General features: G+C 37.2%; 1 protein-coding gene and 1 pseudogene across 2 annotated transcripts; both read right to left on the reverse strand.

The window, feature by feature from the left end:
• Positions 1-4,101: 4,101 nt before the first annotated feature.
• On the reverse strand, positions 4,102-6,368 carry LOC149381219 (glucan endo-1,3-beta-glucosidase 14-like). The gene is made up of 3 exons (XM_089600817.1): positions 6,093-6,368; positions 4,924-5,987; positions 4,102-4,479 (listed from the first exon to the last, which is right to left on the reverse strand). Exons 1-3 carry the CDS (start codon positions 6,166-6,168, stop codon positions 4,423-4,425), a joined length of 1,197 nt encoding a protein of 398 aa, XP_089456943.1. The 5' UTR covers positions 6,169-6,368; the 3' UTR covers positions 4,102-4,422.
• Positions 6,369-12,033: 5,665 nt separating this feature from the next.
• LOC149381220 (uncharacterized) lies at positions 12,034-13,840 on the reverse strand (annotated as a pseudogene). The gene is made up of 2 exons (XR_016293843.1): positions 13,657-13,840; positions 12,034-12,869 (listed from the first exon to the last, which is right to left on the reverse strand). The product of XR_016293843.1 is annotated as an uncharacterized LOC149381220 (transcript).
• Positions 13,841-15,022: the final 1,182 nt, after the last annotated feature.

The following is a 15,022-nucleotide window of genomic DNA, read 5'->3' on the forward strand; positions in this document are numbered from 1 at the left end:
CAAAAATTATATTCAATGATTCTTTAAGTATTTTGCCAACATTAAATTGCCAATTAATGTAACAACTATATTTAATCTTCTTCATATGCCTCCAAATTCGTCATCGAGAAACATAACCCATTTGGAAAAAATAATTATCAAAACTGGCAGATGATCAGGCTGTCGTGGTCGTGATCGAAGGCGGCGAAGAGAGAATCGAACTCCGACGAGAAAGTCCCGGCCTAAAGGGTATGAAATTGCCGTAGGTTGACTTTCTTCGCCGCAACGATAACAATGACGTGCTTCTGCGCATGAATTGGCAACGGGTTTTTAAGGTGAAAACGATTTGGGGCTTAGAGGAAATTGTGAGATTTTTTTCATTTTAATAATCATATAATAAAAATAAAAACAAAATAGTTCTTAAATCTGGACCGTTATTTGATATAGGTAGTCACGGTGAAGCTGAAATGTAACATTAGGTATTTTCGTCGACCAAAAAATAAAAAAGAATAGATAATAAAGTGTATGCAGACCAAAAAATAAATATTTTTATCATCATTTTCTCTAATTGTTTTATATCAAATCGTTCTACACTTTTTTTACACATATATTTATGCGTATACGCGATTAAAGGTGGACAAAACGACTAATCGATAAACTTTTGACTAACTTAAATAATTAACGATTAACTGTTCTAAATAATCAAATATTTAATTAATCAACCATAATTTTTTAAAACGTTAACATATTAACCACTAATACCAATATTTTATTTCTTTGTAGTTGGTTAATCACGGTTAGCTATAAAATAATCAGTTAAATTTAATAGATCGGTTAATTTCAACCGGTTAAAATATAGATCAATCAATCAATTAATTTTAAACTGGTTTATTTTAACTTATTAAAATGCTCATATATAAATATATATATATATATGTGGGCTCCAAAAAAAAAAAAGTGCACGCTCAGATTAGGTATGTTAATACATCATATTTTATTCGTAGAGACCAACAATCTCTAACAAAACTCGTGTGATTTTCGTTTTGTGATGATTTGGCAAGCTGGTCAACTATTCCAATTCAGCTACTTTGATTTGGATCAACTTTGCACATATTTAGTCAAATGCGTCCAAAGCCACATTCAAAATACGTTTTAAAACGATCGACGCTTTTGAAATCAAATGTCTTTTGGCCTCCCGATCACTAATACGTTTTAGACAGTGACATATCTATATATCATGACTAGATATGTATGTAAGTGCATATGGCTGTATCTACAAGAACAGGTGATATACTGTGGCGGCTAATTAGTCCCCAATATACGCAGTTAGTTATATACACGTAGTGGATTCGGCCACGTGGCAATCTTATCCCAAAGCGATGAGAATCCTACAAATGCGAAAGGTGGGAACACATGGTCCACGACGTTGAAACCCACCATAGAATTCTCTGGTGTTACGTATCACCACTTTTCAACATTAGCGTTATTAGTATTACATTATTATGGAGAGGAAACAAAAGAAATGACATTTTGATTCTCACGTTACGTTGATTTCCAAAGAAGGGCTCTTCTTTTTTATTTAATCGGCAGAGATATCATATCAAACACGAAAAAATTGCATACCTAGCAAGCAATATATCTACATAATAATAATGCCGCATATTTTTGACGGCCAATTTTCAAATAATTTATCAAGTCTTGTTAGACTAAGATAAGATTGGTGGTTAGAAAAATAGATGCTTCAACGAAGTCCATAATATTTAATAGAAATCCGATGGCTGATTACATTGATTCTGATTTTGGTTTTCCCATTCATTGCTACAAACTGTCACCTAAATATTGATATCTTAAAATAATCAACTATTAAAGATTTAAACAATATAATAAATTTTAGCTATGTGAATATGTGATTAATTTAAAAACTATATTATAATTTTATCTTTTTATTTTCTCAATTGATATTAGTTAATATATACCTTTATAAATCGTCAGTAAAGGATATTGGCCGTTATTAAGTTTCAAATTGAGATTTGTAAGTAATAGATTACTTTAAACATGTGGTTTTGGATTTAACCTTTGACAATTTTTAAGGATATGGCCAAATGACTTATGTGACAATAATTAATGTCTGATTTGCCTTTATTTATTAACAAATTCGTCACTTTCTCTTTCCTATTTTTTTTTTTCAAATAATTTTTTTTCATCAAAACTTCAAAAATTCATATCTTTCTCATACAAACTCGAAATTAAGTGATTTCAGATCCTACAAATTCATGGCGTCGAGATCTTCAAAAATAGACCCATTGTGTTTGATGAAAAATTATATTTATCTCGATAATTTCAAAAAATTTCAATTATTTCCATATTTAAGGTAGTAACGTGATTTTTCTACATTTATGGTATTAAACATGATTTTTAATCAAACACAATGGATCTATTTTTGAAGATCTCGACGTCACGAATCCGTATGATTTTGAATAACTCAATTTCGAGTTCATATGAGATAGATATGATTTTTTGAAGTTTTTATGTAAAAAAAGTGTAGAAAAAATAGGAGAGAGAAAATGACGAATTTGTTAATAAATAAGGGCAAATCAAACCTTAATTATTGCCACGTAACACTGTTGGCTATTTCCCTAAAAATTGTGAAGCATAGGCTAGAAACAAATTTCATAGTTTCATTTTGGCTATTTTGCTACACTGCCCTTTCAAATTTTAGAGTAAATTTGTGTTTTTTTTTTATATTACTTAATATAGTTTATTTTCGTGTATGAATGATTTCTTTAATTTTTGAAGGATTTCAAATTATTTAAATTACTTTTTTGTTTTTATTGGTAGTTAATGGAAATAATTCTATCAAATTTTGTGAACAATATTCATTTTACTTTAGTTAATGACTATTTTACTATATGAACTAAATTTTGCTACGTTTAATTTACAACTAACTTAATAATTAAGCCAATAAATTTTGGAGATTTGCTAAATAGCCAATATTATGTAAAATTTAAGTAAATAATCATTATGGTGACGTGGTATTGTTTATACGTTTTCATTATTTAATTTCTGTAATTGGATTCGGATAGTTATTCATAATTATTAACGATTAATATTTACAATTATTAATCTTTCTTACTTTTGTTAATAAATTATCGTAGTTATTTACTTAAAATTTATCGAAGGTTGGTCATATGAAAATTTTCGAGTCTTTATATGTTTATATATCTAGGGAAAGCCTTCAAATTTAAGTAGTTAACCAGAGTGCTATTATCATATTAGATGTATATAAAGCGATGTAGTAATTTGAGACCGCTAATTAACGTGTGGCCATGAATCAGAATTATTGTAAGAAAATGAAAGAAACACTTGCATAATAAATCTTTACAGAGTGCTTTGGAATCAAGGAAAAAGATGACGAGATGAGACTCCAAGTTTGGGTGGCAAAAAGGAAAAAATATAGAAAATGATTGTGAAAGCGTAGGTACTACTACACATACAGAAACTTTGGTGGACTTTTGTGTGGGTGAAGACAAGAATAATTTCGTATACTAAAAAGAAAAAAAAGGAAACAAATATATATATATATATATATATATATATATATATATATATATATATATATATTCACATGCACGATCGCAAGTAGACGATAGAGACCCATTAATAAAAAATGTGTGAAGAGCTTGGCACAGCTCTGAGAAATCATCTCATAACCAACTATAATGGTTTTTTGTTCGTCATATACGATATATAGGGGACAGAAAACAAATAATCAGATAATATATACACACACACACACACACACACACACATATATATATATATATATAACGTCATATACTAATATACATCAAATCAATTGGCATGTGTGACGTGTGATGTGCGTTGAAAGTTAGAACGTTACACCAATGAATCTTGAGGTGCCCATATCATACTGTATGTATTGTTAGTTGAGTTCACTTTATTCCAAAAATAACAGCTAAGGTGTGTCACACCTGAGCTTACTATCTGCACCGATCCATTCACGCGTGTTTTTGATATAATATGAAACAGTATGTACTTCGATTCTTCTATTAAGAAAAATAATAAGAAAAAGGGACAATAAGATGTTCAATTATTCAAGAGTATTTAAATTCCAATATTATTGAGAAGAGAATCCAAAGGAAAAGTGCGATGAGAATTAAATGATCAAGTGGACGGAGCTACGAAAAGGGGCTGCAAACTTTCAGTCACTTTCAACACTAGACATCTAACGACCGATCAGATTGGGGTGGCAATAATAATAATAATAATGAAAGGCAAAATTCATGAAAAGACGAGGCATACAAAAATATCAATGCAGGTATATGTGAAGGTAGGTAGGTATATGTATTTACCTCAATGAATTATCAGTACAAATTTAAGCGAATTAATTAATTAAGCTACGGCGCCGATCGAGACGCCCTATTAGCAACCTATCAAGTATGTGACCAGAAGTATCATGAAATTGAAGATCGCCATAACCTGCCACACCAAAAACACATTTAGTAAATCAATATCGATCACAGCTGGCCTTTGATTTAGACCGTCGATTGAAATCAATAGCGAATATTTGGTTCGAAACAGTTTCAATAATTAATAACATTGAAAAAAAAAAATTGACATTGTAATTTTGATTACTTTGCTAAAAAAAGAGAATTGTTCCATTTGTCACAAATTTTATAACATTTTTTCACTTTTCATCAAAAGATTAATTTGATCCAAAATGCCACAGATATATCAACAATGTTGACATCTATGTCAACAATTATGTCAACAATGTTGATGTCTAACCGCAAAAATAAATGTCAACATTGTTGATATATGGTGGCATTTTTTGTCAAATTAATGTTTCAGTGGAAAGTGAAAAAATGTTATGAAATTAGTGGTAAATTGAGTAATTTCTCAAAAAAATAAATTAAGACGAACCTGGTGATTGCCCGGGAGGTGGGCCGCGGAGTAGACGAAGGAGCTGTCGGTGTTCATGGCGAGCTCTGGGAGGTAGCCACGGACGCCGATGTCGTAAACGGGCGCGCCGTCAGGGTAAAACAGGCCGTAATTACGCTCCGAGGCGGGCCCGGGCTTCTGATTCTCGTTAAAGAGCGCGAACACAAAGACGTCGACGGGGACGGAAGGCCTGGCGGGGGTGCCGATCCGCTGCGACACGCGCCGCAGCAGGTTCCCGTTGTAGAGCGCGGCGTTGCGCGGATTGGCTCCGATCTCGTCGTGGTCCCCGCCGGAGGGCCAACCGGTCTCCGACACGCGGACCTCCACGTCGTCGCGGTGGCCCATGGCGGCCATGGCGGCGTAGACGGCGTCGATCTGCGCGAACAGCATGTTGTCGTAGTGCAGCGACGTGGCGGGGTCGGTGGTCCCCGCGTTGGGCTCGAACAGCACGTACTCGATCGGAACGCTGTTCGGGTCGCCCTTGTACGAGAAGAACGGGTACGCGTTGATCAAGAACGGCGATCCGATCTCCGCGTGGAAGTCCACCAGCGGCTTTATGAACTCCGCGAGCGCGGGGTGGAACGTTCCGGAAGAGGGCGGGAATGACGTGGACAGGACTTTCAGCGAGTGGGCCGTGGTGACCGTCACTCTATCCGCGAGGCCTAGGCCCGACAGAGCCTTGTGGACGTTCTGCATTGCCGGGAGGAGATACGGGCGGAGCGAGTGGTCCGAGGTTTCGTCCGGCGAGAACACTTCGTTTCCGACCAGGACGGCGGCGATTCTGGTCGCCGGGAGATGCGGTGACAGGTGAGTTGTCACCCACTCCTGAGCTTTAGCCGGGTCGGTCATGCTTTTGAGGTTCTCGTTCCCTAGCCCCACCACGAAAGAAACCTCCGTGTTCGCGAACGCGGAGAGGACCTTCGGGTCCGCATCGTACAGCTTGACGCGTGTCACGTTCAGTGACCGGAGAAGCCCCGCGACTCTCGCCGGAGCCGGAAGGTTGTTCGCTATCTGGCCGTAGTTTATCCCGAACCCCCACGACCGACCTATACGAAATTAAGAGAGTATTAATATTCAGTACACATGAGAGAAAAAGGACAAAGGTGATGATAAGGTGTGAATAAATAATAGATATGTGAAATTGATGAAACCTGGTGAGAAGCAGAGAAGAAGACAGAGGAGGATGATTCTGAAGATGACAGAACGTGAAGAAGAAACCACCGCCATTGCTGATTTCCAAAATCTTTCTTGTTCTTGTTCTTCTTCTTTCTGTCACCTCTCTCTCTCTCTCTCTCTCTCTCTCACCGCCACAGGAACCTCTTAAAATTAAGACTTGGCGATTCGGGTGTACTATTTATAAGGATTTAGTTTAGTTAAAAACTTAAAATTATAATTGGGTAACTAACAACTACAAGGGGTTTTGGGTTTGGGTTTGGGTTATGGTTCGCTGCGTTCGGGCTCTGTTCACACTGCTGTGGGACTCGGCTGGTTTGCCGTATACGTATTGAATTCTCGCCCTCGATTCGACCGACTTACTTTTTATCTTCCTATATTGCCCTTTTGTCTATGTCTACTTCGCGAAAAAGCCCTTGGAATCCGAATGGGAAAGTTTGGTCAAAAGTGGAAACTACAAGATTCGCAACTGGTTAATTAAATATCGATTTCTCATGTGCTATTTCTCGTTTTTTAAATGAATGGCATGATTATTATTGAAACGGTTGCATCTGAACTTGCTTTTTTTAAATATCATTATTAAATGAGTAAAAACTAAGCAAACCACATTTCAAAAACAGAGGTCGACATAAGATTGCCTAATTTACATCTGTAAACGAGGATACATCGTAATATCACGTATCAATTCATAAATGGCTTGAGACACTTGCATTTTTTAATTTATAGAACAGTTATCATTTTAAGGTATGAATTTTTCGAAATGACTTTCAGTGGTCAATTATTTGAAACTCATGTTGATTTCCTCCCTCAAATTGTTTGACTTCTCTTTCTGTTATGTTTTGTTTTTGTCAAACCTGAAAACGTGATATTAATCTAGTGTTAAACATGGTTGGTAGACACATTGTTTATGACAATTCTCCAATGAAAGATCCACCGAGTCGAGCTACTAGATTATCCTAACTTTAACCGATAATAGACTGATTTACCTTAGAGAGTAAATAAATTAAAGTTGACTGTGGCCTGTGAAAATTACAACAGTTTTTTTTTTTTTTTTTTTTTTTTTTTACGAGAACATCCCATTTTTCATCTTCCAATTTGTTATGCTAGTCTATCGGATCTCTATGGCATGATTTTAAGTTTGGCAAAACAACAAGTTGTTCAAGTCCTCGATTTACTTAAGTTACATATTCTCCCGCGCGAATAAAACTAAAAATATAATGTTCTTTAGTTCCAAGATTTATTGGATAATATGATCGTATTTAGTTTTCGGTAATACAGATTCGCTGAAGATTTTGTGCAAACCTAATATAACTCTCCTAGGGTTTCAATTAGGTTTGCTATTTTTAACTTTTTGGTCAATACACACCGACTTTATTCTTGACTCAATCTCTCTGCCTTGGATATCTTTATCGTCAACTGGTTCAAGTTTTTACTTGTTACTAATGTGTGCTTTATTTGTACATGAGTTTGTAAGTACGTTGATTCGCTGAGTCAATCTTCGAGAGATGATTGCGTGAAAATAAGAAGCAGTCTCAGATCTAAGGGGATATTAGATTAAAAAAATTTAGCAAAATAGTCAATTTAAACGTTTGACATTGCTAAATAGTCAACGTTTCATAAATGTTAGGTAAATAGCCACAAGTATGACGTGGCCCTATCAAGAATTTTTGTACTTTCCAGTTGTGTCTAAACCTGGCCTAGCGGTATTAACCGCTAGTCCCGTCCCGGCTAAAGCCCGGACTCCCGTTAATTGGCCAAACGGGAGTCCCGTCCCGTTAAGTAATGGGACGGGACGGGAGTTTGCCTAACGGGAATTCGGGACCCCGTTAGGCATAAAAAAAATTAAAAAAAAATAAAAAAATTCGGTTTTAAATGAATTTAAATAATTAAATAGATGGATGTAATTGAAAGGAATTTAAATTAAGTGGGTAGAAATGAAAATTTAAATGAAGTTCAATAATTATATACAAGGACTTAATTGAAAAGATTTTGAAGTAAATGGGTAGAAAAAATAATAAAAAAAAATGTGAAATTAAAAATGGGCCTCCTAAAAAACCTCACCGACCCCTAAAAAGGTGTGACGGCGAGGAAAAAGAGCACCCCTTTCCTCGTTAATTATTTGAAAATTTATCCCGGACAAGGGCCGGGATATCCCTTAGTTATACAAGTTAGTCTAACCATTTATGTTTACATTTGCGAAATCAACTTCAAAATCGTCAAGAATATCGAAGCACATGAATGTTTCTTGTTCTCGATTTCTATGTTGAATCCAATCCTTACCGCACGTCAATGCTTCGACCATCTCCGGTTTCAAGCTACATCTTCTATCGTCGATGATGCGACCTGCACTACTAAAAGCCGCCTCAGATGACACAGTTGAAACAGGGATGGTGAGGATGTCTTGTGCCATAGATGACAAGACCGGGAACCTCCTCGCATTCTGTCTCCACCAAACCAAGAGGTCGATGGCTTCGTCATCCGTCCTGACCCAATTGTTTCGATCGTACTCTTGGATCTCCGGATGGGAACGTGCGTCGGTTGCGCTCGACCTCGTCTGACTTGTCCCAGCTTCTTGTTGTTGAGGTGATGAGTTGTACGCGGGCGCGTTGACGAAGACATTCGTGTATTGGTGTCTTCTCGGATACTGCGTCTGTGATTGAGATGGTTGTGTTCGGTATTGCGGTAGGAGTTTCGCCTCGTATACCTTGAAAAGATCAAAAAAAGCTTCCACGATCCTCGAGAGATCAAGTGCAATGTAATCTTGGTCCACAAAATGGTTTCTAATGTACTTCAGAAATTTTTTTAAACCACCAATTTTACATCGGACATCTAGAATGGCTCCAAAACCGTATAATAATGGAACATTTCCAGCCCCCCAATATTTTAAAAACTTGGCTGTCATTGCTTGAATAGAATCTTGAAAAATTGTTTCGTTTTTATATTTATCAAGATGCACAGCAATTGCGGTCATAGTATGAAGACCGAGAAAAGAAGTAGGAGTGTAAACAGCAGAGAGATAACAAGTTTCTTTGTAAAAAATGTCGAGAAAAGAAACAAATGATTCAGCCATCCTAATATCGTATTCGGATATAGCGTTTTCGCCATGTTCGCTGTTAATGTAAGAAACAATAACATTGACGTAATGCTCGGATAAGAAGTTAGTCAACATGAGAAAGATAGAATTCCACCTAATTTTGTTATCTAGGTGAAAGGTGCGTTCTTGGAGACCGTTTAGTCTAAGGCGTCTCTTAAGCTCATCTACTCTAGAGGTTGAACTATTTATCCAACTAATGTAATTCCTAATCTTGTTGATCGAAGGGTCATAACTAGCGGCTCCGGCTTGAACTATGAGGTTTATGATATGGGTAGCACAACGTTGATGCAAAAGGGTATCGTCAACGTTAAGTTTCTCCTTTAACTCCATAATCATGACGTTGTTGCTTGTGGCATTATCTAAGGTTACAGATATAATCCTATTGCTCAAACCCCACTCACCTATAACACCAACTATGATGTCTAAGATGTTTTCACCAGTGTGAGAACCTTCTATCCTCCTAAAGGCAATGATACGTTTGTTTAGGTTCCAATCGTCGTCTATATTGTGCACTACAACGCTCATGAAATCCATCTTAGATTGACCAGTCCATATATCCGAGGTTAAGGCAACGCTATATCTACCAGATGATATTGTGTCTTTCATTTGTTCCTTTTCTCCTAAAAACCATTTTAGGATATCGGATCTCAAGGCTTTCCTAGACATAATTTGAACGTTTGGAATTATTGTACTCATGAATCTAACGAAGCCTTGAGATTCGATATGACTAAAAGATTGATCGGTGGATACAAAATATTCTACTAAATCACGTCTAAAGCTTACAGGATTGATGTTACTTACCTGGGTTGACGAGGCTCCAGATTGATTCCCCTGGCAGTGCCTGTGATGACTCCACAATAGCGACGTCCCGACTCTTGTGTTGTGAGCGCTGAAGATTTTGCCACAACTGTGATATTTTCCGGCTTTTTCGCCGTTCGCAATCACCTCTTCATAGAAGGTCCACACAACGGACCTAGCACGACGTCGTGGTTGTTGTTGTTGTTGAGGTGGTTGTTGTTGTTGTTGAGCACCTTCATGTTGTTGTTGTTGTTGGTGTTGTTGTTCTTGTCGTGCTCGTCGTTGTCGTCGTTGTCGGGTCTCCTCTTGTTGTTCACGTTGTCGAGGTCGTGTAACTTGAGTTCGAGGTTGAGGTGGTGGTGGTGGTGGTGGTGGTAGGTCTTGTTCTTCTTCCTTCTCCTTCTCCTCCTCCTCCTCCTCTTCTTCATTTGGATTTTGGGTTTCATCGCCATCTTCTTCTTCATTTGGATTTTGGGATTCAAACACATGTTGCTCGAATTGTTGAAATTCTTGAAAAGCCACGTCGGATGGCGGAATTTGAGCTTGATAGGCTTGCTCGGGATCCATTTGAGGGTAGTATGGCACTTGGGTGTTTGGAATTTCGGTGAATTCCGAATGGTTGAAAGTAGGAGCAACATAATTTGGATCGAAAGAGTATTTAGTGTTTGGGTCGGGGCGTTTTGAGATAAGTGCAACCAATTTTCTTCAAAACGGTGCATTTGTTGGCCTCGGGAAGCTCTTCCCCTTCGACATCGGTTGTGGGATGAAGATGCCATGAAAAATCGAGAGAGATTGAGAGTATTTGAGATTGAAATTGAGAGAGTTTGAGAGAGTTTGAGAAATAGTGAATGAAAGGTGTGAAGAAAATGAATGAATTGGGGGGGTATTTATAGATTTTAGAAATAAATGGGTTAAAAAAAATAAAAAATTCGGCCGAAATACTCCAACGGCTATAAAAAAAACGGCCATAAAATCAACGACTCTTTTTTTTTGGGCCGTTGGATCAAAGATCCAACGGCCGAGATTTAAAAAAAATAAAATAAAATTCGCCACGGGACTAACGGGACTCCCGTTACCGTTCGCCAGCTTAACGGGACGGGAGTCCCGTCCGTCAACAGTAACGGGAGTCCCGTCCCGCTACCGTTAGGCCAGGTTTAGTTGTGTCTCTCCATTTTATTTCCGAAATTATGTTTAAAATTTGAAAAACACCTTCAAATATTTGTAAGTGATACCATAATATGTTTTGTTTTTTTAGTATTAGAGTTTGAAAAGTCAAAAAGTCTTTTCAAGTGGGCAAACAAACAGGACCTAAAAGTTTTAGTTTTTGTAACATGTAATTATTACACATGAATAACGTAAATTCTAATTTTGATATATTGCAGTTTTTAATATTTATTTTAATACTATTTTATTTTATAAAAATTATGAGTAATATAGTTAAAATACGTACACAATTTACTCATGAATTTATACTATAATATTCATCAAAATGAAAGTGATATTATAGTTGGGAGATGAGTATTACATTTGAAACTTTAAGAGGCTGAAAAGACGCTGGATGCGCTTGCTTTAGTCCGAGCAACCGAGTTCGCAGAACGTTCAATATAATTTAAAGAACACTTATGCCAAAAGAAGACACCATTAAATTGGGATGCCAAGTAGCTTGGCTGAGCTACTACATTTGTCCAGGCATGGCACTTCTTCCAACTCAAAGCTTCTCGAATCCCCGGGGCCTTCTCAATCTTAAGGGAGTAACGGCCTCAAGAAGATGGTCCCACTCCCAAACCACAATTCTGTATCTAAACCCATAGTTGCCATGAAACATCGCCGCAAGTTCAATAACCTTAAAAGCTCCATATGGCAGGGCTGACCTTTTTGTTGCTTCTGCGCCGACAACCACTACTCAAGGTCGTGATCCCATCCATCTTCTTACCATCCCAAACCATCAGATTTCAGGCACTCCAAATGGCCCAACACCGCGCAAAGGAAGATTGAGACAGATTGGTTACCTCTGCAACGGACATTAATAACATAATATAACCTGTCTAGAAAACAGTTCCTTTGAAAACTAAAATTATATCCTCTCTTTTCATGGAAAACACAAGTTGAAATCCAAATGGGATAGGCAACCATACTCGATGATAAATACATTCACACACATCCATGCAATATTGCAAGTTCCCTAGCTACGCCACTCAATTCTGCAATAATACTCGAAAAACTAGACAAAACACTAGGATTGGAAATCGAAATCCCGCATTGAAATGCATGATACAAAGACTAAAACTTGTTGAAGCAACACAACTCGGATCCGGGCAAAAGAAAACAAAGACACAGGCAGATGTGATATATGTTTAGGAAGAGGGCATTTTGGTCAGTAAAGTTCTCCCTCTTTGTGGGTGTAGATGACGCAGTCGGAGGTGGGGTAGGAGACGCAGGTGAGCAAGTAGCCTTCCTCCATCTGTCTGTCGTCGAGGAAGGAGCCGTCGGATTGGTCGACGGAGCCGCCGGAGCCGGGCTTGATCTTGCCGGCGCAGGTCGAGCACGCCCCGGCCCGGCACGAGTACGGAAGATCGATCCCGGCGTTCTCCGCCTCGTCCAAGATGTAGCAATCGTCCGCGCACTCGAACTCGTTCTCCTCCCCGTTCTCCCCAATCAGCTTTATCTTGTACGACGCCATCATCGAAGCCCTCAAGCCCGCCGTTGATTTCACCCCGAACGACCTCGACACGCTCTTCGCCCACCGCAGAGATGACGGGAACTTCACCATGGAGCTGCTGAGCTGGCACCGCGCCGCCGCGGGTTTGTTGAATAAGCAAGCGCTCGCGCCCGAGACCGCAGACATGGTTGACATTTTTGGCACCTGGTTGATGTATATATATATAGAACATTCGACATATTATTTTTTATACCCTCTCAAGTTATGTGATTGGCTTTATAATATAAGGTATCAATACCATATTGAAAGACTTTTTATAATTATTATTTCAAACTGAGGACTTGCAAGATGATTCAATTTCAACTTGAAAAATTATGATTCAGTTTATGACCAACTGATTCGCATAGACACAAGATGTAATGGGTTATGTCACATGTGTTTAGCCTTATAATATGTAAAACAAAACGGCATTGAAAATTCCATTCTGTGACATACATAATGGCTAATTGATCTCTGGAGCACTATGAGAAGATGCAAGCTCATGGCTCTCTGCTCTTCACTCGAGGCTCCATTGATAATATAAGATTTCGTTTTAAGTTAACTAAAAGGTTGAGGTAATCTGATATCTGAATACCAGCAGCAAAATACTGTATGGTAGAAAGAATCTTATACAGTCGAGGGACAAAACAATTTAACGGAAAATAAAAGTCCAAAAATCGTTAAATTGATGATAAGACTAAAAACAAACATACACACAGCAAATGGGTACATCATGGTAAAAATCTAAAAATGCAGATTGAACAAAACAACAAGATTAGACAAAGGGAATATACGAATAGTGAAAACTGAAAACACTAGAAAGAAGGAAAAGTGTGATAAACCTTGTGAGTTCTTCACAAAATCCAATAGAGTAAAAAGAAAAAAAGGATCGATCAAAGAAAGAAGGCAAACAATGATCAAATCATGTAGCACAGATCGTACGATAACTTACAAGAGTAGAGCTTCGAAGAGATGAGTGACAAGGGTTTTGGGGGGTTGTTTGGCTGCTTGAAGGAGGCGGAGAGAGCGAGGGTTGACGGGTAGAGCAAAGTGAGTCAGAAATGTGTATGGAAAAAACGAAGCCTAGATGGTATTTATTTATAAGCAAATTTCAAAATAAAATTAAAAGGGACTCCCTTTTTGAGTTTTTTGATGCGTTTAGTTTGGTGTTGTGACAATTTATTATTAGTAAAGATCTTTTATATTGTGTACACTGTATAGATTCACCGACCACATGCATATCCCACTGGCCCACAAAACCAAAATATAATAAGAACAAATTAAATAATTGTGAGGGATTTCTATAAAATAATAAAAATAGAAAGGAAAGAAAATTGCGATTGTACTAGTAATAAATAAATAGGAAAAAAATTGCAATTTTACTTTCCTTTTTGCTGTGAGCAAATTAGTATGGGATAGATGACAAAGATCGAGGTTATCGCTTATGGTACCATTGCATTGGAACTCATATTCTATAGATACAAAGAAATTTTTATTTTAAGGAAATTTTCTAATTTAACAAACAAAACTGGCCAGTGGCAATTGGCAAAAATAACAATAAACACAAAATAATTGCGGGTCTAGTGTGTTTTTTTTTAATAAAATAAAACTTTAACTATTTTTTTAAAAGAACGGTTGGTTATCAAGCTAATGACTTAATTACCCTATAAATATCGCAGATCAATGTAAAGATTCACATAACGATGCAATTGGGTTTAAAGTCCCCATTTTATTAGTTAAAACATATTCTTTTTAACGATAGAGATGCTAAAAAAAGTGGTTCATGAATTGTGCAAACTTTAATTCTGTAAGGAGGTTGCGATAACTGGGAATCATAAATTTTTCTTGATCTCACACGCGAACCGGTCAGTTAACCGTTGAAATTGCATTGCCGGTTCTCAAACGCCGCTACTTTTGTAATACATATGTTTATTAAGGTCCACTTATATTTTTTTGGGAGATATTTATATCACACCACTTAATATGGTGGTTGTTTAGTTCAATTGATATGGTGATTTAACAGCTCCCAAAAAAAAAATCGATCTAAAATTATAAAATCTACTTAGAATTAGCAAGACCAAAGATTCTGCCGTCTTACGGATTAATTGTTTATACAGTCCCTTTAGATTTTTAGGAGATTATGTTCGAATTTGATCTATGTACTTTGAAGAACTGTTTTTTTTTTCATAGTCCGAGCCGTATTTGTTTGGATCCTACTCATTATTGGTATTTTAATGAGCTAAAAAAATGTCCGAAACATAGTGCGCCTATTGTTCTTTTTCGTGTCGAAATAAGCACATATTGAGCAAACACACATA

This window comes from Urtica dioica, chromosome 11 (assembly GCF_054948205.1).
Source record: "Urtica dioica subsp. dioica isolate 48M chromosome 11, U.dioica_male_clone48M_v1_H2, whole genome shotgun sequence".
Lineage (NCBI taxonomy): Eukaryota > Viridiplantae > Streptophyta > Magnoliopsida > Rosales > Urticaceae > Urtica > Urtica dioica.

What these genes read in the sequence shown, in the direction of transcription:
- LOC149381219 (XM_089600817.1), bottom strand. Translation starts at nt 6,168, where the DNA reads ATGGCGGTGGTTTCTTCTTCACGTTCTGTCATCTTCAGAATCATCCTC. An exon ending in TCTTCTCTGCTTCTCACCAG is followed by an intron (nt 5,988 to 6,092) that starts GTTTCATCAATT and finishes AATTTCGTATAG; the next exon opens with GTCGGTCGTGGGGGTTCGGG. An exon ending in ACCTCCCGGGCAATCACCAG is followed by an intron (nt 4,480 to 4,923) that starts GTTCGTCTTAAT and finishes TTGGTGTGGCAG; the next exon opens with GTTATGGCGATCTTCAATTT.